The sequence below is a fragment of the Ursus americanus genome, chromosome 25 (genome assembly GCF_024610735.1).
Source record: "Ursus americanus isolate L20-20 chromosome 25, mUrsAme1.1.p, whole genome shotgun sequence".
NCBI classification, from domain to species: domain Eukaryota; kingdom Metazoa; phylum Chordata; class Mammalia; order Carnivora; family Ursidae; genus Ursus; species Ursus americanus.
In genome coordinates, this window is record NC_142151.1 from 42336557 (window position 1) to 42359373 (window position 22817).

General features: G+C 45.9%; 2 protein-coding genes across 12 annotated transcripts in view; both read right to left on the bottom strand.

Moving 5' to 3' along the window:
* CSRNP2 (cysteine and serine rich nuclear protein 2) overlaps positions 1-16157 on the bottom strand; it is a 20980-nt gene extending 4823 nt beyond the window's left edge. Inside the window, exons 1-4 of one of the 3 annotated variants that reach the window (XM_045801044.2) lie at positions 13788-16157; positions 5297-5533; positions 3932-4191; positions 656-952 (exon numbers count right to left, since the gene is read on the bottom strand). In XM_045801044.2, the coding sequence (XP_045657000.1) occupies positions 656-952; positions 3932-4191; positions 5297-5447 (708 nt within the window). In that variant the 5' untranslated portion in view covers positions 5448-5533; positions 13788-16157. Of the gene's footprint in view, positions 1-655; positions 953-3931; positions 4192-5296; positions 5534-10216; positions 10611-13787 lie in introns of those variants that run through there. The other 2 variants (XM_045801043.2, XM_045801042.2) reach the window with 2 other exon arrangements.
* Positions 16158-16959: 802 nt separating this feature from the next.
* TFCP2 (transcription factor CP2) overlaps positions 16960-22817 on the bottom strand; it is a 48607-nt gene continuing 42749 nt past the window's right edge. For 5 of the 9 annotated variants that reach the window (XM_087855836.1, XM_087855835.1, XM_087855834.1 and 2 more), the window contains 4 exons: positions 21150-21271; positions 20591-20733; positions 18893-18944; positions 16960-18473 (listed from right to left, as the gene is read on the bottom strand). In XM_087855836.1, the coding sequence (XP_087711962.1) occupies positions 18436-18473; positions 18893-18944; positions 20591-20733; positions 21150-21271 (355 nt within the window). In that variant the 3' untranslated portion in view covers positions 16960-18435. The remainder of the gene's footprint in view (positions 18474-18892; positions 18945-20590; positions 20734-21149; positions 21272-22817) is intronic. The other 4 variants (XM_087855838.1, XM_087855837.1, XM_045801041.2 and 1 more) reach the window with 2 other exon arrangements.

Sequence of the window (22817 nt, forward strand, 5' to 3'; positions counted from 1 at the left end):
ATAAGACAGAAAAAGTTCATTAGCATATACTCAACCACAAGGACTCGGCACCCACATCCTCAGTATACAAGTTTGAAATAAATGTCATCCGTTGGGATGGTACTGCTGTTTTCAACGGAGATATGCCTTCTAAACTGTCCCTTCCTTGTCAGGCCAGCTAGCGGATGATGTCTTCCATCTTTTAAGACACTGGACTTAAGCTCTGCCAGGCCAAGTCCGATCCTGAGTTACAGAAACCCGAGAATTACTGTGAGTTTCACAAAACTGGAGTAGAGGTCCTGTGAGTGTTTGCAAGATAAGATCTAAAGGCCTACACCATCTCTCTGCTTCTCTTTAGCTCATGACATCAGTCAATATTTAAGGAACAGCTACTAATGTTAAACTTACTAACCCATGTTCCCCCCTTTGCTCACAGCTGCTGCTTATCACTTACGAGGTGAGAACTACAGAAAAGATCACTGTTATCTCCCCAGCCTAGGAATCCCGCCATGCTTGGTTTTTCCCTTGGTGGAGGAGGGCTGTGGAACTAGGCAGTGTTCCCAGTCCTGGGGAATCCACCCACGGACGATAGGCAGCCCCCCGTGTTCCCTGGTACCCCCATCACATCCCCTGGACTCTGGAGGAGATCTACCGTCTCAGGCCAACTTGGACTGACCTGGCATTTAATCCCAGCCTGACTACAGGCACACGCTTCTGGATCACAATACAGGCGACAGTCACAACCACACTCTTCCCGTGACAGGCGGATGGCTCGCAGTTCTTGCTTCTCTTCAGCATCGATGCGGTGGACCCCCGAAGCCCTCAGCAAGGCTCGTCGCCGTTTGGTGGGCAGGGGCTGCAGGAAGAAGTAATCGTCCACCTCCACGTTCTCCACGTCAATATCTTCATCTGAAACATCATCCAGGGTCAGGCCGTCGGCCTCCACCGACTCCACTGTCCCATTCTTGGTCAGCTGCCAGGAGACGGGAAGGGAAGGTTAGCCTCCAGTGTCCTCAGCAGGCGCCGCCCCACACCCAGCATCTAGAGCCGCAGAGCCCAACTGAACTTTCTGCGATGAGGGGCACATCCGCGCTGCTCGCGGCACACGGGGCTCCTGCGCGCTGTACCCGTGGCTAGTGCTAAGCAGAAGGGGGACTTTTAATTTTACTTCATATTAATAAAGTAAAAATAGCCCCACGTGGCTAGTCACGACCATACTGGGTAGTTGAAGAGAATCAGTCTAGAGCAGGACGGCAGGAAGCCGTGTGCAGCTCTGCCACCTCCCTGTCAACACAGGGGCTATCACCTTTCCAGATCGAAGTTCCTCAAAGCCCGCGTCTCATCTTCCCTCCCAGAAGATAGGATTTTCCCACAAATATACCCTCCACCCCCCAGACCTGTGTCCCGTAACTTCAGCTAACTTGCCTTCCAACACAGGGAGGAGAAGGTCTATCCATGGCCGATGTTCCTTGGATGTACAGATAACCTCTGGATGTATACATAACCTTTGGCAAAACACCCTTCGATCTGCACCCCAAAGGACCCAAAACCACACTGTGGAAGAAGAGCACACTAAAGTGTAGAACGAGGCTACCAGGTCTTTGTCAATGACCCTGAATCCCCACAGTGTGAAGAATCATCTGCAGACACAGAAGAGCTTCGTGTCACTGGGAGGAGGAGAAAAGGACCGAATTCCTCACGGCTCTCCGAGAAAGCCCTCACTTCCAACGCCACAGCCTAGAATGTAGTCGTCGCCCTTTCTAACCTCCCTGTTTGATTCAGAGAAGAGCCGTGTGTGACGTAGGCTGCATGTATGATACTGAGGCGCGATCTGTGCGCAGGAATCTGGGTTCTCTGGGCTAAGAAGGACGGAGAACCGGGAAAGGCAGTGTTCGTGGAAGGACGGGCTGAAGACAGCTGGCTGAATGAGTTCTGAAAACTCAGTGGAGAATTCAAGGAAAGAAAATGAGACTTCGGGATTCCCAGAGCTCTGGAAGCTCCTAGCAGGATGCGAGGCAAGCTCCTGGCGGGCGGGTTCGTTTCATCAGACCCAGCCGCGCTCGTGGAGGAACAACTCCTGGGACAGAGATGATGCAACAGGGCCGCTAATCAGCGCCACACCTGTTCTGTTTGTTTGTGGGCAGGGGGAGGGCGCAGTGGTGTTTCTGGGGGTTTCCTGGTCTGGTATTTCTGTCCCAGGCAGACCCACGCGGAGGGGCCCTTCTGCCGACCTTGGGGCTGCTCCCGCCTGTTTTGCTGGGCATGGCCTCCTTCCTCCCCAGCACCCTCCCTCCTGCTGTCCTCTCAAGGGAAAGAGATCAGAGATGCAATCGGAAGAAACCCACGTAGGTGTAAGAATTTCATGCAACACGACAGAGGTGGCATTTCAAACCAAGTGAGAAAGACAGTACTCTGCTCATTAAATGATAGTGGGATAACTGGATATTCTTCTGAAAAAGAAGTGAAGTTGGATTCCCAATTCATACTACCCATGATAATGAATTCCAAGTGAATAAAAGGCCAACATTTTTTTAAAAAAATAGTGAAAGTATTAGAAGAAGTATAGGTCATTAAAGCTACGGGGCACCAGCTTTTCTGGGGGGAAGGGGACAACCTAAAGAGGAAAATTAATAGGAGACGGCACACGGAGATGCGAAAGATGTATTTTTTTTACATCGACAGTCTCCCCTGTAGAGTATTAAAGATAGGAAAAATTTCTAAGAAAAGAGTAAACTGGACCCGGGAAGGGCAAAGTGAGGGTTTCTCTCGACACAAAGATGCGTTCGTTGCCACTAGTGCGGCTGTTCACCAAATCGGCTAGTAAGCAGGAGTCTTCTGTCGGCCTTGAGTTTGCCCAGCTCCGTCCCTAGACCTCGGACAAGGGGCCACAGAACAGGATGGAATCATGCTTTGACAGGTTATCCCTCTACCAGATCCAGGAGAGAGATTTCTTCTAGGGAAAAGGAAGAAAAGCCTTCACGGCCAACGAGGAGAACAGTGTTTATTTCCCCCGCTGTTGCTATAGCAGCGGGAAGGCGACAGGGTCAGGGACGGAATTCCTCAGACACAAGAAAGGGACGCCTCGATGTCGTTCCAGTCAGAAAAACAGGTGGGAGGCTTTGGGAGGCGGCTGCGCGAAGGGGACGGAGCTGTCAGAGGGAGAGAGGAAGGGGACGTCGTTAGCCCCCATCCTCCGGCCACACGACATTTTGGCGTGGCTCGTGAGGACTTCGCCCTGGACCCTGGCAGACGCAGCCCCGTGTGAATAGGGCCCGCGCGGAACTTGGCCAGGCCGAAAGCAGCGGTGCCCAAACCGGGAGCTAGGAGCTCCGGGGAAGTTTCTGCGGCCTGGCGTGGAGCGCCACGCGGTGCCGAGAGCAAACGGGCAGCTGCGAAGGGCGCCCTGTAACAGCCGGGTCCCCTTCCGGCCCCTGAAGAGCTGGTGTGGCGGCAGAGGGCGGGCGCGGCGCCCCACGAAGTGAAACAGCCCTTTGGTAACGCTGTGGCGGACACCCGACAGAGCGCCCCGCGGGAGACGGGGTCACAGAGACCGCAGGGTCTCTCGGAGGAAACCCGTTCTGTGCCCCGGGACACTAGACGGTCGTTTGACGAGAACCTGCAACACTGTGCTTCCTCAGGTTCCGACGGTGGCGGACCTGAATATTTTCAGGTAGTCGCACCTCCAACTTTTAAAAAATCTGCCGAGGGGGCGAGGGGAGGGAAGTCTAGGGAAGCCATTTTGCTATCTTGTATCCCCACCAGAGACAACAAGGAGGTGTCTCAGACCGAGATTTGATTCCAAATGTGAGGCTTCTCACTAGAAAGATCTGGAATCTTTACATGCCAAAGGCAAGAGTCAAATTAAAAAGAACAAATAATCAAGAGACCTAGGCGGTTTCCCACTTTATCTTGGCACATGGTTAAGAACCCGGACCCCAGGCCCCTTGGGCACCTTCATCTTCTTGGCATGGAGTTTCTCCTCCTTCAGGTGCTCGCGAAGAATCTCCCGATGGTTCACCTCCTGCTCCTGAGCGAACTCACAGAGCGTGTAGCTGCGAACCGAGTTATGGCGCTGGGCCATGCCCAGAGAGCTCCCGCCCTGGCTGGGCACGCTGGTGAAGCCCTGGCGCCGGGCAAAGTAGTACACGGTCACCTGGTCAAAGCGTACATTCTTCCTCCGCAGCTGCTTCTGCCGCTTGAGGATGGAGGTGGCTGAGAAGGGAGCACAGAGCGGTCTCACCAACCCCGAATCGGCCTGCCCGCGGCCCTCATTCTTTCTCGTCCGGCTAGGCGCTCAACTGTTGTCCAAAGCGCTCTCTGTACCTTGAGACAGTTCTAATCCTCACATGATAAATGCACAGTGGGGAGGGACCCTGAACATCAGCAGGTCCGTACCACGGCCTCCAGACTGACTTCCCCGAACAGATGACCACAAGAGCTAATTCTGGACATCAGCTGGGAAGAGGATCTCTAGGTAATCTTTTCAGGATATAACCATCTATATGGCTTCACTGTCCAATGCGACAACTACTAGCCACACGTGGCGATTTAAAATAATGATTTAAAAGAAAATTTAAAATTCGGCTCCTCGGTTACACCAATCACATTTCAAGTGCTCAAAGCTACATATGGCTAATGGCTACCGTACTGGGCAGTGTGGATATAAAACATTTCTATCATAACAGAAAATTCTATTGGACAGTGTTCTCTATAGCTGGGGATGGTGTACTTCTTCTCTAACGGGCCAGACAGCAAATACTTTAGGCTTTGCAGGCCATGAGGTCTCTGCTGCAACTACTCAACTCTGCCACTGTATCACGAAAGCAATTACACTGTGTGTGGCTGTGTGCCAATAAAACTTTATTTACAAAAATGGGCAGTGGCCCAGATCTGGTCTGTAGGCAACCTCTGGTCTATAGAATCAGAAGTTCTTTCCAAGAAATTAACGGAGCCATTAGAACTAAGAAATCCGGAGCTGCCCCAGTTGTCCAGGCACCATTTGTCCTGCTAGAGTGACAACTGTGTGGGACTCTGGTGGGTAAGGGTAAAATCCTGGATTTCTGCTTCTTCAATTTAATTCAGCCCATTCTGGGGACCTATAAACCACAGCGTAAGAAAAATCAGCTAGAATAAGTCAGACCTACGTCTATGATATTAGAGCAATAAAGTCCTCCAAAGAGTGAGGATGGGCTAAGAGTGGAGAAGATCACGGTTAAGGGAAAAGCCCCCAGCCAGAGAGAAGCTGTCTCAGGGACTGCAATGGGCTCTGATGCTCAGAGGATGTGGGTGGAGGCAGGGGGTGGAGGGGCTCACTCACGTGTGAAGCTGGCAGTTGTAGGAGGATTGAGGCTGTCACAGCTGTCAGCACTGTCACTGCTGGAGATCTCATCATCTGAGTTGGAAACTGATGAGCCCACGTCCACATCATCAAACTTCCTCTTGAGACTCGAGCCCGCGAATGCATCCATTGGTTTCAAAGGGGTTTCCTTGGGGAGCCCACCACGTTGGCCCCAAAGCCCCTGCTCACCACCAGTTAGCCAGGTGCATTAGGATTCTGCCCAGGGGAAAAGAGGAATCAGCATTCCCATCCTGAGCCAGACCCCTCCCAAGTCTATACGCACAGCTCTCCAAGCGAAGACAGAGAGTCCCTGAGCTAGCACTGATGTCTGGTCTCTCGAGACTAGGTCATTTCTCTACTTATTCTGGCCAACAATCTCCTACTTTTATTTCCCTTTAGCCCCTCCAGTCTCAGTGGCTCATAGAATAACGAGATGAGTAACAGCGGCACCTTTCCGAGCAGAGTGAAGGCCTTTGGTTCCAAGCCAGCTGGGCTCTGGGTTTCATTAGCCCGGGGATAACGGGAGCTGCTCCTGTGCTCACACAGGAGAGCTCTCCAAGGGGCCAGTAGGAGGGACTGGGGATCAGAGGCAGAATTAGGCTGTGCCTGAACCTAGAGTAGATCCAATTATTTTTCCTAGTGAAAATTTAGCCTGGCTTTTCCCAAAGTGTATATATTAAATAAACCAGTTCCATGGATATTAATAGCTTTACATGGAAATAGGACCGCTGTCTCCAAACAGTTTAGAAAAGTGCTTTTGAGAGGATAGCTTGGAGGCTTTAAATATGTTAATAAGCATGGTGAAGGGTGAGAGCAAACACAGGGCAGGGGTCCCCATACCCGATTATGGAACCCTGTTCCCAGAGCGTCTCAGGGGGCAAATGATTCTTGGAACGCACTTTGGGAAATACTGCTCTCGGTTCTAAGGTTCACAGTACATCAGAAGCCAGGGAAACACTTTACCCAGATTTTCACAAGGGTGAAGTGTCTCACCAGGCTCCTAGAAAGGTCAAATTTGGTTCCAAAGAATGGACTGAAGGTTAGAATCTGCACTGCCTTCAAAACCCAGAATCTCTTCCAATCTCACACAGCTCCATAAAATAGGGCTCAGCGGGTCTATCGTCATCATCCCCTGTGCGAGGAAAACTTAGCTTTACCATTTTAGTCCTCTGTAAAGAAGCTGGCAAGGGGAAAACAAATAGCTAAAGAAGTGACAGTGGACTCTGGTGACATCAATATGGCGGGCAGTGTTTTCAACATGTCGCGCACACACAGAGTCTGGGATGGTCCATTTCCCAGGTACAAATCTTTCTCCTTCTCCTTCTTTGGACTTAAGTTCCCAAGAAGATAAATCTGCTTGACAGAAATGCTGTCAGAGCCGGGGCCACATGTGATGATACGAAGCCTCCCTGCTTCGCCTCAGTAATGCCCGAATCTCCCCAGACTATGATCTCACTAGTTGCTAATTATGCAGCAGGAATAACAACACTGCCCAGAAAGACAGGGCCGCATTACTGCAGAGCAACCCAGAATATACTGTGGTGTCAAGAGATGCCTGCTACAGAGCTGTTTTTCTGGTCTGTGTCTCTCAGAAGCAATTCGCCTGCTCTTGGATCAGCTCTACGTAGTCAACCAGACCTAATAAGTACTCGAGCAAAGAGATTTCCTGATCTATCCATCCAGCTCTCATCAAAATTCTGCATTCGAGTCCCAAGATGTACCTAAGAAACCTCAGCCATCATAGGTCTCAGACAAGCACATTCCTGAAATAAATTTGGCCGGGGGGGGGGGGGAATCAAGTACTTGGTAAGAATTGTAATGAAATTTAAAAACGAACCCAGAGTGTCAATTCTGTTCCTCAGGTTCCTGATCTTCCCATTAGAGCTCACATTCCTAGGACATATTAAGCATGGAGAGAGCCAAGGACCTTTGAATGGGGTAAGGTTGGAGCTGGGTTTAAAGACACCTCTTAACTAACAAATTTCTTATTCCATTCGATGACGGGGGTTGGTAATCTTTACAACTGAGAACTTAGGTGGGTGGGATAAAAAAAAAAAGAGAGAGAATAATGTTGACCACCGAATTTTTTCCTCCCCACCTGAAGACGTTCTCAACCACATGAAAACTCAGATGGAGCTGAAAATCTGCTTTCTCAGAAAGGGCCTAATAAGCCCAGCTTCAGTTTTAACTGAGATGTCTAGTGTTGCTACTGGGAAAGTGGCTTTTTCCTCAGTCAGGAAGCATGCAGGGCTTTATGACTGGAAGCAAATGTGGAGACCTGTTCTTTCCTCCCGTGTCCCTTTGCTTCCAATAGTTGTGGCTTCCCTTTGAATATTTCTCTTTAAGCCCTGCATGAGGTTGGGTTTGGTCCAAAATCATCTTTATTATTAAAATCCTCACTGGCTTAACCCAACTGCCCTCAGGGGTATGACTTCCTCTGGTGCAGCAAGGACTGCTGGCTCTTTGTTCCATTCTCCTTCGCCCTTTTCTCTAGGTCTTCCCCACTTCCACTCCCGGAATAGTGGCTTCTGGGCAATGATAAGAGGGAGGTAAGAAAGAGGAAAAAAAAAAAAGAAAGAAAAGACGTGAAACCTAGGAGAAAGATATTTTCCTTAAAATGCCAGAGAATCATCTGAACCCATGGCTACATGTGTGAGTCATGTGCATACCGACTGAGCTCTCCTCACCCTACCCAGGATGTCTGCATCACGTTCTCTGACATTCACTCCACTATATATATATTATACACACACACACACACACACACACACACACACACATAAATAAAATCCATCGATTCTGTCCTGACAACCAGTATATATTTAAATTTCAACCCAGCCTTCCTTGTCCAACTCTGGTGTGAACTTGTCAGAAAAAGATACTCGTTGGGCACCAAAAGCAAACCTCCCATCCACTTCCAGAGTGGCCTGAAGAGACCTTTCTTTGCAACAGAAAGAACTAGAATAGGTCCCACACTTTCCAGTTCATCAAATCAATCTCTTTTCAAACCATAATTCGAAATCCGTCATTCCCACCTCTCTCAACAATTCACTGGCAGAGGATCAATGCCTGTGTTCGAGAAACACTTGCGAGTTACACTCCAAGCACTTAAACCCATACAGAAATAATGAAGGGGAGACTGGAAACGCAGGCCATAACTGACAGTTAACTGTCAAAATGACCAACTCAAACAACAAATGCTTTTGGAGAAAATAATACAAACCCCTATAAAAGCTTTTTAATGCCAGTGAAATGAAAGGTCAGCTGACACTTTCTGGCTACATGCCTTATGGTCTTTTCTCAAGTGTTTCTAGCTGAATATTTCCCAGAGGTATATGAAATAAAGCATATCCACGGTAAAGAGAAGATACGAGGCTAGCACCAAATAAGGATCTATAGCGTATATGCATTGTAGTCCTACATCTAAGCCTTTTCAGGCCTGTAGGATTCCTATTACAACCTCCCAAAAAACAAAACAAAACAAAAAATACAGCCTATGTGAGACCAGCAAAAAAGGGACCGCCCAGAAAAAAGTCTGTGGATTCAAAATGTTATTTGCAAAGTTAGGTAACGAAAGCCTCTCTCTTAATTGAATATAAAATCATAAGACAAGGTAGATCTCACAGGAGAAAGCCTCCTCACTCCACTGGAACCCAACCTTTTGCTAAAGGTCAAGGGACGAAAATCTCTGGTAAGACTGTCGGAGTTGCCTTCTGTAGCTGGGTTAGAGGAAGGCAGGCTTGCTGCTAAATGTTTGGATAAACCTGAGTAAGATGACCTGACCTGTTTCTCCTTTCACAAGATATTGCAGTTGATTCTCAAATACTATGAATTTCATGGATCCATGTGTCCTTGTGATTACCAGGATCATGAACTTATAAAGTGCTTGAGTGCAAACATACTGTTTAAACTAGGTATTTTAAGGAAGCCCCCCTCTAACCCTCACGTTTTTTGTTTTTTTACCCATTCACTGACACAAGGTTAGAATTTGGTTCCCATGTCTAAACCACCATCGTATGGAGGACACAAGATCTTTGTGGAAGACCAGGAACATGATGCTGCAGGAACCATGAACTCTCAAGGATATCCAGTCATTTCTAACTCTGGCACACACCAACATCCTCCCGGCTTTGGAGATTAGCAAGATGTGAAGTCAGAAAAGAAAATGAAAATCTGAATCAACTACGGATTTACCTTAAACTGAAAACTGCAGGACAAGAGGACACTGTGTCTCTTGGGGATAACTTCTAACATTGCATATTGAAGAACGGTTTGTGTATCACACTGCCACTCTAACCCCTTTAAAAGGATAAATCAAGACCATGGCACTAAAAGGGATGGATGGCAGTCAGCTGCGTGTTTGGGCCTGTGAAAAATGATCAAGCTAGCAGCCAGGGCAAGTGATGCTTTCGTTTTCCCCCACAACGCCAGAAAAATGGGCGACATCAGGAACCTGAGCTGAAAGGACATGTCAAGGCATCAGTTCCCTTTAATGGACACCCATGCTGAACCCTTCAGCTCCCGTCCCATTTCTCTGATTCCTGCTAACCTTCCCGCTCATTCCAATCGTCTGCAGCCCCTGCCCAGCCTTCCTCATCCCTTCCTGCCTGCTACTCACAAATTCCCAACCACTCCTCCCACATTTTCCTCTATCCGCCCTCCCCTTCCCTCACTTCCCTCCATCCTACATCATCTCCACTCCATTCCGAACTCAACCCTCATCCGCAATCCTGCCAGCCTCCAAGCCGCCCATCGGTCTCCCCCGAGCTGCCCCCGCAGTCCGGGCCCGCGTCCTCCGTGCCCCTAGCTCCCACGCCTCTCCCGACTCTTTCCCTTCCCAGCGGCGCCCTGGCTCCCCGCCCCCCGACCGCTCCCGTCCGAGCCTCCCTCATTTCTGACCCCTCCATCCGCGCAGCTCTGGGTTGACCACTCCTCCACAGCCGCCCGAGGGCCGATCCCGAGAAAGGACGAGGCGGCACCCTCTGCCCCGCACCCCCAGGCCCATTACCGGCCCCGCCGCAGCTGCCTCCTCCCGTGATGGTCTCTGCCGCCCCCGCTGCCGCCGCCGCCGCCGCCCTAGCCCGGGTGGGAAGGAGAGAGGAGATAGCGAGTCCCGGGCCCGGGGCGACGGTCGGGGAGTTCCCAGGGCGGCAGGGCTGGGAGGGAGGGCGGGTGGGCAGATCGGCCGGCAGGCGGCGGAGGGCGGGCGGCTCCAGCAACTCGGGCGCCCCCGGTAGCAGACGCCCAGAACCGCCCCGGCTCCGGCTAACAATAGGCTCCGGTCGCAGCGCTCTGGCTCTTATAGGCGCCGGCACGTCCTGACCGAGCCCCGGGGCAGGCTGGGAAATGGAGTCTACGTGCCAGCCCCACGCCCGCGGCATGCCGGGAATTGGAGGCGGCGACCGGCGCAGAGCCGAAAGTCGCCTGCAGATGGGCTCTGGAGGCGGGGTCTTTGCTGCAGTGGAACCTGGGAAAGCGAGTTTGGCGCCTCTGCAGCCTTTCGAACAGGAGGGGGGACAGCCTCAGCCACAGATCTTCAATGACTAAAGGAACCTGCCTCTAAAGCTCCCGTTTTCCTTTCTCCAGGACCACACTCCCATGCCTAAAGAACATAATCCCCCTTTCGCTCGCCCATGGGAGCTCAGTCTTAAGCAGCATGAAGTGCTGCAGCCTGCCCAAGGTATAGAGAAGGAAATATAACGTATTGTTACCGCAATACGTATGACGGGTTGATGTGTTTTCTGTCAAAAATATTCTTACATGATCTCTCATCTTCACAACTTCGCAACTCATATTTAAGATGGAAAAAACGAAGACTCAGAAGTCAGAAGTATATATGTCATTTGCCAAGGACACCCAGCCTTGGCTTCCGGTCTCACTCAGAATACAAGTATATGTCTCTTCTTTGACTTATAAGGCCTTACCACATATAGGTAGGTACATCCCCTCTCCCCACTACCCTCACCACCCCCTATCCTATCTGTCATCCATCTTGTTTCCTTCTATTATTCTCCTCCTGTACTCTAACTACATCGGCCCACTGGCCTCTTCGCAGTTCCTTCAACCATCGTGCTCTCACCTCGGGGCCTTTTCCCTAAAACACTCCTTCACTTAATTATTTGCTCAACTATCCCCATATCAGGCTTCCCTTAACCATTTTTCTAAAATGGTTCTTCCCCTTAGTCTCTATCCTCTTGACTTAGATTTCTTCTTAGCATTTGCCACCTGATGTATATTTTTCAGTCTTCTCTCACTTGACTAAATTCCATGAGAACAAGGAATTGCTTTGTTTACTCGCATCGTGAGCACCCCCTACAAGGCCTGGCATTTGACATTTAGGAACTCACTAGATATTTACTGGATATTTAGTGGGTGGATGGCAGGACTTAAACTCAGGTTAGGCTGCTTCCACAGCCTAGTGCACTTTTCACTGCAACCAAGAACTATGGAACCAGATCTGCTGGCTACCAAGCCATCTCAGTTTTAGAACTGAGAAGTTGGCTGGCTTGGATATAATGCCAAAAATTCCAGTCCTCTCACCTAGGTGACATCAGAGGCTCCATGAGGCCAGGAAACAACAGTGAAAAAGCACATCGTAAAAAAGCAGTCCTTAGCGTACCATGCACTGATCATCTCCCTATCTGCTGAAATGTAGGTATGATATAACATGTGATCCAGAGCCAGACTGCCTGAATACAAACCCACTCCTCCACTCAGTAGTAGTATAGCCCTTGGCAAGGTATGTAACTTCTCTGTGCCTTAGCTTCCTCATCTGCAAAATACGGAGAACCGTATATATCTCATAGGGTTTCATGAAGATTAAATAGTTAATATAGTATCAAATGTTTACAATATAGTCAGTGCTATGTAAATGTTCATGACTCTGTCTTTCCTGGACACACAGATAACAAAAAGAGAAAGCCCCAGACCACTCTGTAGAATCAGTGAGTGGAGTTACAAAGTAATAGCCAAAAGGCCATGTTGGATAGGCTTAAAAAGTGTCTCATATGCCTACGGATCCACAGTCTGAGTCATGGAAATTCATCGGGGTACCATCAGCCTCAATGCCCATGATTTGTAGGTTAATGACGCCAAATTAGAAGAGAGCCAAACCAAAGTTAGCACATGCTTTGAAATCACCGCAGAATCCAACTTGGCAATAAGTTCTGTATTAGTCAGAAGATCAGCTGGACCTGTAGCAAACATCACGACTACATATCACAGAGTCACTTATTCACCATATTGCACTGTCTTGGTAGAAACACTAGGTAAGTTACTACAATGGTGCCAGTTTGCCCATAATTGCAATTCTGCCTCCCACCTAAGCAGGGCCTCTAGAGGGCAAATGACCAGGAAGCTCAAATGCGGAACAGAAACTGACAAAAACAAAGTGAAAAGAAGTGCAGATAGCCTTTGACATCTAATTCTAAATGTTACTGCTTTGTTCCAAACCACACTGCAACATATGTACGAACCAGCTCAGAATGCACAAATCACGAATGGGTGGTTTGTTTTAGGGACAAAAATCTCAAAGCAGAACAGGAAGAAAAGACATACAACCAAGAACAGCAGCCACAGATGGAAACCAAAGGTCAGATTTCATGTCCGAGGCAGTTTACAAATCTGTCTCGCTGTTATGTCTCTACACGTCGAGGTGATTTTGTAATCAGTAGTATCCTCAGCTTACTGAGCAACTGGGTGAGTGTACTAAATACAAAACTGTGTTTTATACTCAATATCCTTTTTAATGTCCCAAACAATCGTATGAATTAAGTATGATCTCCCTTTTAAGAGAACCTCGAGGTTGAAGAGAATATTTTGTCCAAGGTCACATCCGGGAAGAGCAAGATTTGAGATTTGAACAGAGGCTTATCTGACACCAAAGTACATACTGTATCAACTATTCTTTACCTCCCGAACCAGAATACACTCTGCGGGGGGGGGGGGGGGGGGGTTTGAAAATGAAAAGGTCAGAGGATACTATGTGCTTAACTTCTTAGAGAAAAAGAGTTAACCTGCAGATTTAGCCCTGAGGTTGACATTGCTTTACTAATTTACATTTAATTATAATCCAAATCCAGAGAGGCAGGCACCTCTTTGTGACTAGGTGCACAACAACAGAGAGAGATCAGGAGGCACCAACCTGGGGGGAAGTGCCACAGCAATTTAAAGGCACAAATAAGGAAGGAGCCGTATGCTTCAGGAAGATTTCAAAAAGGACACACACAAATTGGTCTATAAATGTGCACAACACACACCCTATTTAAAAAAGCGAAATAACAATCGGATTTAAGGGGGTAGAGAGCAAGGGTTGAGTTTAGCCAGGGCCAGCTTAATAAGCCTAAAGGAAGTGAATGGAAGTCTGAAGCCAAGTTTTAAAGATGTGTAGGGAAAGATAAATAAAAAAATCAGTCATTAGAGTTCAGGAAGAAAACAGGAATCTGTAGGGATTAAAATGAGGGCTGCTTACCTCCACTTATACAGACGTGTGACAACACAGGTTCCACGAGACCGGTTAGTACTCACGCCCACAAAGAGCCCATCTAGTACAAAATAGTACGATAATATAAATACACTAGTGTTTTTAAAATAGCAAGTTTCCTTATAATTCAAATTAAGCCAATTGAAAATTTTAATTCATATAGAACTTTTAAACTTCTGAATTTGAGAATGCAAATGCTAGACTTAGGTACAATTTGTTGATTGGGCCTGTGTTCATAAGGAACAACAGAGGAGATCTAGAAGTGAAAAGAAAGATGAAGAAAGAGGAGGAAGTGGAAATAGATGGACATATAAGATCAAGGTAAAATATAAGGTCATTAAATGAAGCAAGGAGAAATAAAATATTAACAATTCAGGGGGAAAAAACAGATGCTGATGTCACATAGGACATCTTTTTTCCAGTCCATCATTTTTGCAGTGGTAGTAAATTCTTTCTCATTTAAACCTTAGAGCTTGTATAATGAAACAAATTTAATCACAAACTAAAAAAAATAAATATTCGAGCTCTAGGGAAAGCCCTAGCCTACAACTGAGAACATAGATCATTTTTAGGAGAAGCAGAAGAATGATGCGGGATACTCTGTATGAATTAGTACATAAATGATGCAGCTAGGTGGGGCCTTTGTGCCATTCCTGTTGAGATTGGCGTTCTCATAACAGACCAGGAGAGGCTACAAACAGATCAAATTCCTATAGAGGACCCATCCATAGCCAAAGAAGCAGAACAATTCAGTAAAATGATAAAACGGCTCAACTTCAGCTCTCTGATCAAGCTATCTGGAATTGTTATGTATTGGCTAGAGAAAAAAGCTACAGTGAAGAGGGATAAGTTCAGACTTGACTTCAAATATTTGCACCCCAAATCTGTGTTGCTTTCAAAGCCAAAAACTGAACCTTCATTCAATCCTTCACAGTAGTTTACAAGGCAGCCCCGATCTCTGCGGCAACCCTGCCCAAAGATTTGCTGAGGGGCGCCTGGGGGGCTCGGTCGGTCGGGCATCTGCCTTCGGCTCAGGTCAAGATCCCGGGGTCCTGGGATTGAGCCCCACATCGGGCTCCTTGCTTAGTGTGGAGCCTGCTTCTCCTCTACCCTCTGCCTGCTGCTCCCCCTGCTTGTGCTTGTGTTCTATCAAATAAATGAAATCTTTAAAAAAATTTTTTTTTGCTGAGAATATTTGGGGACAAAAGGTTTTCAGAACACTCCTCCATTAGCCATAAATTAGAAAGGACTAGTTCCATTTTGCCAAGCCTTCTTCACTCACCAAGCCTCCCCGCACTCCTCCAACCCAGCAGTGAGATCACACTCTACCCCTCACAGCATACGTAGGCCTGACTATGCCTGACTGTGCCCAACATCCAGGAATCAGAGTATCTGACCCCTCGTGTGAACCTCACTTTCTCAGGTCTCTCGGGCTCCGACTGTCTTGTATTTGATGTACTGTACTCTCTTTCCAGGCACTACGACCATTTCCATTTCCCCTTCCTTTAAATAGCTTCCTGAATAAATCATTTCTGTGGGTAAACATTCTTCCTAGGCCATAATATTAGACAATCTTATTATTTAATAGCCATATTTCCGTAATGACTAGTACTTTAATCCTTGGAGTCCTAAAATGACCTACCCCCCTTTTATTTCCCAATAACTCCCTTTTAACTCTCAAGTCTTTACATAGCTTCTTCTAGATAGATCCTACCCCTTTCAAGGGAACAGTACACACAATACTCAAATAGGAGCCAATCCGCTTCTCAGGAGGGCCTAAATCGAACCATCGTCCTTCTCAAATACTTTCACTCTAATAAAATCATTAAACCGTCTACTCAGTTTAAGTATCAACTGTTACATTGTTAAAAAGATAAAATCCAGTAAATTTTACTTCTAGGAATATATCTTAGAGGCACATGCAAAAAATGCACTTCACCTCAACAACATCCACAGGGAAAGGCCATCTTCGAAAGAGAACGATGCAGAACTATAAATTCTAATAGGAAGATGTTCAAAATACGTTAAATACAAAAAGCAAACCTCAGACCATAGTGTAACATGAGCCCATCTGAGTATTTGTGTGTGTGCGAGAGACAGGGAGAGAGGGGGGAGGAGGGAGGGGGATGAGGGGTATTTTGCAGTTATTATCTCTTTAGAGTGGGACTAGGAGGTAAGTAGAAAAAAGTTATACCCCTCTTTACTGTTTGGATTTATCACTGTGTATTATTTTCATAATAAAAAAGCTAGTTTAAAATTTTCATTTAATTGAAAGGATCAATAATAGTAAACAGATGTGATTCTTAAAAGCAAGTTGAATAATCACAGTGTTCTATCACTATACCAATTCTTACCAATTGTATAGCATTGGCACTATAAATACTTTTGGAGCTAAAGAAAGCCTAAACGATTTTCTGGTTAATTTAGGATCTGTGATTGCAAACTCGTATAAACTCATTTCTTTTTTTTTAAAGGTTTATTTGAGAGAGAGTGTGCACAAGCAGGGGTGGGGGACGGGGCAGAGGGAGAGCGAGAGAACCTCAAGCAGACTCTCTGCCAAGCACGGAGCCCAATGCCAATGCTGGGCACGATCTCACAACACTGACATCATGGCCTGAGCCGAAATCAAGAGTTGGACGCCCAACTAACTGACTGAGCCATGCTGGCGCCCCTATAATTTCTAAAAAAAAAAAAAAATTCTATAATAAATTTGAAGACTACTCTGAAAAAACTCTAACCCTAATTAGTAACTGTAATTTGTGGTAAATACATCAAAAATATTTCTATATGTCATTTACAGGAAAGAAGAATCACAGATTGAGAAGGGACCTTAAAAGTCATCTAGTCCAACCCTCCCAGCCTAATATTCAGACAGAATCATAAAAAAACAGGAACAAAAACAAAAACAACCACAAACAAAAAACTAATAGCCTGCTGAGGAGAGAACTGACTTCTCTGAAACTGAGAACAGTCCCAGGAACATAATACAACCAGAAACGTCCCCCTTCTGAAACAGGGACATCTGGTAATCAATACTTTCATTTAAAAAGTATTTTTGCCTGGTATGTCAAATTGCCCAGGTCAGTTTTTAAAAGTCACTTAACTTCATTTTCCAGTTTCAAAGTCTTCAATTTGTTTCAAACCAAAAGAAATCAGACCGTATTGTGGGTTGATTTTAATGAACAAAATTCTCTGTATAAAAACATTGAAACTTTATCAAATGCTTTAAAAACACACACGCACAGATCCAAATCCATTACAGAAGCTTTGAACATTATCTTTTTTCACCTCAACGTAATGTGTAAAGGGATTTCTGGATAAAACTCTACATGTGAAAAAAGACAACCCATAGTCTTACACACGTATGCACACACACGCATACACACGCACGGACACACACACGCACACTCTTCAAGAACTAAGATAAATGGGAAGAGTGTGACGGGGATCGGAATGAATGTCTCATAAAGCTTATATAAAAGAGCACTACAGGAGTAAAAGAACTTCCTATACCGAGGAAAGATGCAGAGAGGGGAACAGAAAGCAGGGGCTAGCCAAACTCATTAATAGTTCGAGAAGCTCATTCAGGAACAGTGAATTTGGGGAGTTACAGATGACCCCACGTCTTCACTACCTCAGAGTCTGTGAATCTGATAGCTGATGCTTCAAAAGCACGTGTGTTTTCGGTTTTTGTAGGCCTTCGTTTGGGCGTCATTATTTAGGTGTGGTTTGTCCCTGTCAGTGGTTGATTCCTTGGTTGTCAGGCGGTGTTCCGTCCTATCCACCAGAACAGCCTTGGTTACAGACGGCGACAAGCACGGGGTACTGCAAGGGCAGCGTCGTGGCCGGCAGTTAAAATGAGCAAGATTGCCTGGGTTTGGATTTCAGCGACACCGCTTGCTAGGTGCCTGTCACTTGGCAAGCTCCTTAGCCACTCTAGGTCTCCACTTCCTCACCTTCAGTTAGGGGCCATCATTACCTCCTTCAGAGAGGATTATTAAAAAGGAGTTCAACAAGGTAATCCACTTAAAGAATTTATCACACTACTAGGCACAAGTAAATGCTCAGTAAATGTTAGCTAAAATTACTATTAGTCTTGGTATTACAGGGCAACCAAAAGAAAAATTCTATTCTATCTCTGTATTTCTCCTCTTTGGTGAGGTTTTCAGGGGCCGACTGTGGCGAAAGCTAGTATGTACGATGCAAAAGAGACTGAGGGTCTAGTCTTAGGAATATAGACGTTCGCTTTTATATTAGAAAAAAATTACATGGCTCCATATCACAAAATTTAACATCTTTCCATTAAACATCACACGATTCTCATCATCATTATGCCCTACAAACACCCTAAATGGTGTGGAGTTTCTAATGATATTCAACAACAACAGGGTCCATAAATTTTAACTAAGAAACAGCTGCAGAAATGCATGTTGGGCAATAATCCGTGGGTGCCACGAGAGCTTGGGCCAACAGATGGCTGGGATTCTGCCTCCGTGGCCTGGACTCCCCCCCCCCACAGTCAGATGGGTCAGTTCCTGCAGACCTTCCAATCTCCGTTAGCGAGCGACTCCCTTCAAGAGAGAAGCTTCCAGGGGCTGAAGGAAGCAGCAGCCACTGCGGACGGACTGCCCGGCACCTACTTCAGTATGATATGATAGCTGTCATTGGTTTCTGCTGTAAAAAAAAGAGAGAGAGAGACAGAGAGAGAATCATCTTTAGTCACCTCTAAAACAGAGTAGGAGAAAAAAAACATATGGTAAGGATCTTTTGAGAAGGGAAAAAACCCCAGCAGGGTAAAGGGCAACCTACTTATTATCACACAATAGTTACAATAAATATGCATTATAAAAACAACATGCCTTAATTTCCTCATTTGTCCTCGGAAGGTGTGAGAGAGTAGAGTCATCAGTTACACTTAGTCTATTCTGATAATGGCAAGAAGCCAATTCATACAAAGGAACAATCTCCAAAGACATCACCTTCTCTACCTCAAATATGGTGGTTGATACTTTCCCCTCTCCTCAAAGAAGTAAACCAAGAAAAAAATCTCTTAAACTCCTTAGAGAGAGGCATCTGTCTTACTATTTTATTACCTTTCATTGTGTCCAGAATAAAACAGGCTTCTTCCTGAAAGTTCTGTATCATCTGAGAAAAGCAAGAAAAGTTGCTAATTATTAAAAACTTGGGTTTGCTGCATTTATTTAGACTAGATGGCTTTTTATTATATTGGACTTAAGGGAAAAATAATCCTTTGTTTTGTTTTCTCCCGCTCAGTTTTTAAGTTTTAAAAGCTAAGCAGTCTAGGGGCGCCTGACTGGCTCAGTTGGTAGAGCACGTGACTCTTAATCTCAGGGTCATGAGTTTAAGCACCATGTTGGGCATTGGAGCCTACTTAAAAAATAAATAAATAAATAAAAATAAAAGCTAAGCAGTCTAAAACAAGTGATCTTAAAATTATAGGATGCATCTCCCTGGAATAACCCCAAGACGTTGCAAGGGTACACAGACACTGGTAGGCCCATTCGAGAGAAATGACTTCCAGGTCTTCATCTCCCATATGACTCTTTCCCAAAACTGCCCGAGCACCTCTTCGGTTTTCCCTACCCACTTTCCTTTCTAAACTCCCTTCTCCCATTTTATAAAATAAAGTCAGAAGTTTCACCCTCCTGGAATCTTACCAAGATGGCCCACCCCAGGGTACAAAAGCCTCTGGTACAAAATGCCAAAGTGTAACTGTTAATGTGAACTTTAATGACTGGGTAACAAAGTCTTCTGTGAGTCACATGGTTTCTAATTCTTTCCTTGCACCAGAACTGAAGACTGACCTAATCGCAAACTGTCAAATGATAGGTGATTCAAAATAATTCTTTGTAACATCACTATATAATTTTGGTACCTAACTCCAAAGTTCAAAAAAAAAAAAAAAAATTCCAGTGACTCTGTTATAAGAAAACTCCATCCATTCCTGTCTGTCAATTTATGTGAATCAGATTCCACAGCATTACATCTAGGGGAATAAAACAGAACGGAAGTGGTGCCAAACTCTATTTCATTCTAGAGATCAGTACAGAGTATTCACCTATACATGAATTAATGTGGGCAGGGCGGGCAGGGAATCAGACAATACCATCCATCTCATTAATAGATACACTTCTAATACATTTTTCTTAATGTTTAAAAATTTATCAAAACATATAATACATTATGTTCATTGATTATATAGTGGTGATCATTCTCAGAAGAAATAATTTTTAAATTTTTATTGAAACAAATTCTTTGGTTGAAGCAAATTTGTTTCAAAGAAATACGGTAGGATGATTAATAAAAGATGTTTGAACATAAAAACAGGTTATGGGAAGATAAAATTCTATGGGAGAAGTGACTGGAAATAAGAGTTCAAGGAAAGAAAGAAATGATATAAAAACTCTGTTAAAGAAAAGTATATTCATGTATTTAAGACAGTGATGGCAGTATTAAATCACTCTTCTATTTGGGTTACATGGAATATAGTTAGAATAGTGATGTAACCATTTCATTTTTAAAGGTTATATCATATGCCCAGAAATGACATATTTTGCAACTATTTAAACTTAAAACAAAAAATTTTAAGTCAACCTAAAAATGTGCAAGGGGATACATGGTTTTTTAAAAAATTCTTTTGGAAAGTAAGCGAAAACATTGGAAAAGCCCCGGTCTGGTAAACAGAGCCTGCGCCCCAGGAGGACGGCTCTCGCTCCCGTCACGCGGCCTGACAAACCGCCACGTGGCCTTTCAGCTGCACTGAAATCTACCTCGTCGCTAATGAGCACGTGGATCCCCGTCGGCCCCTGCTTGTAGATCTGGCTGATCTGGCGAGGGGAGATGCTGAAGAGCTGAGCAATTTTTTCTGTCAGTTCAACAGCTGTCAGTTCTTCTAGATAGATGGCGTGGTACACTGCAAAAGGGACAGGGCACAGGCAGTCAACACAGGTTTCTCTGCTCTGAAAGGTCACCGCATCACCAGGGATGCCCACCTTTCTAAAGGACTCGCGGACTGCCCGAGTTCAAATCCTGGCTCGGCCACTTGCCAGCTGCGGGACTGGGCCGAGCTACGTAACGTCCCTAAGCCTCACGTTCTCATCTACGTGCCGGCGAGAACAACAACGGTACTGCAAGGAAGAGATACCGCTTGTATAAATTAAAGCACGTAAATGCGCTGAGAAGAGTGCCCGGTACGTAGGAGGAACCCCGTAAACGTCGGTAGTTACCATTATCCTAGCAAACGCTGATTCTGCCGTCTGATCGCACGGCTCCTAAGGCCTCTCCTCCCCTGGCCTTAGCGCGCGTCCTGGCCCGTCCAGAACGACCTACCGAAGAAAGTACCGTTTGCGTCTCCGTCCTCGTGCTTCTGCGGCTGCTGCTGCTGCTGTTGCTGCTCCCTCAACTGTACGGATTCCTGACAAACATAAATGGTTAGCCTTGGGCGCACCATCCTGAGGAGGAAAACAAGGCTGTTAGTCTTACGGTTGTCGTGGGAAGCACATTTCAAGGGAGAACTTGCGAGCCTAGACGAGCGCTAGGGAGCGGAGTCGAACACGGGCAGCCCGCGGCCGAGGCGGCTCATCCGCCGCTCGCTAGCCCCCCGCTGGGGCGTACGTGTGCGCAGGAGAGCGCGCGTGCACGCATTTTAACGGAATTCGTTCCAACCTCTGCGATTTGGGCTTTTCTTGAAAAATCAGGTCTGGCAATCTGAGACCCTCGTTCTTACAAGAAGACAATCGGCCGTTCTCCTTGCATGATACATGCATTCTTCAGTATACCCCAGATTTGACTGTCCCTCTCGTTTACATGTGGCGTCTGTAGTCATTTGAGTTTATGACCTTTGGTGTAAATGTTATAAATATTCGAAACGTGGGAGCCGCTGGTGCGTGGGTCCATTCTCCTGAAAAGCCCCGCTATAAAACGAAGAATCGTATTTCCTTCATTACCTTCTCCTAAGTAGCCTAAGCCTCCTGTCTGTTCTTACTTCTTAGACGATGGAATTCGACTACCTCTCGATCTGATCATCGCATTTCTATTTTGAAATGTTCTTTTATTTTTTAAGAGAGCGCACGTGTGCACACATGAGCCGGGGCGCGGGTGGGGGTGGGGGTGGGAGAGGAATAGAGGGAGAGAGAGAATCTTAGGCAGGCTCCACGCCCAGTGCAGAGCCCAAGGAGGGGCTCAATCTCATGACCATGAGATCATGACCTGAGCTGAAATCAAGACTCCGACTCTTAACTGACTGCACCACCCAGGTGCCCCTTAAATGCTCTTTAAATAGTATGTTTAAAAAACTGAAGACCCACTCTTTTTTCTCCAAATCATCAACCCCTAAATTTTTCCTCTTTCTTCAAAATTTTCCAAGATTAGAGCCAACCTGATTCGACATTTCTTGTGATGTACCCAAACAAAATACTTCATGATCTGTTTCATTATTGAGTCACTGATTTGGTTCTCTGGCATTAACCTGTATGTTTTTTCCACTAATACTATTACCTATTTGAAACTGAAAATCCCAAATAGGGACTACCAATTACTCTGTTTTACAGTTTGTAAGTGGACACTTAAGTAGTTCCTATACAATTCGAGAATGACCTCTTCTCCAGTGAAAGTGGACTCGGGGCCTTTGCACCTGTTTTGTGCCTCCTAGAGTGTTCTTCCCTCATATGACCCCATAACTCCCCCCCCCCCCATATAACCCCTGCTTCACAGAGGTCTTTCCTGACCATATTCTGGGTACTCTACAGGTTATAACCTTGTTTTTATTTATTTGTTTGGTTTTCCTTCAAAGCACTTACCACTATCAAAAATATTCACTGTTCATATTTTTCTCTCTCCCCCCATTACAAAGTAAACTCCTAATAATGGTCCCTTGTCTGTTCTACTCACCAATGTATCCCTAGAGCCTACAATAGTACCTGGTTTGTAACAGGGATAATGAGTATTTATCAAATGAAAAAACTACCTAGAAATGAAAAACGGGATATCATGAGGAAT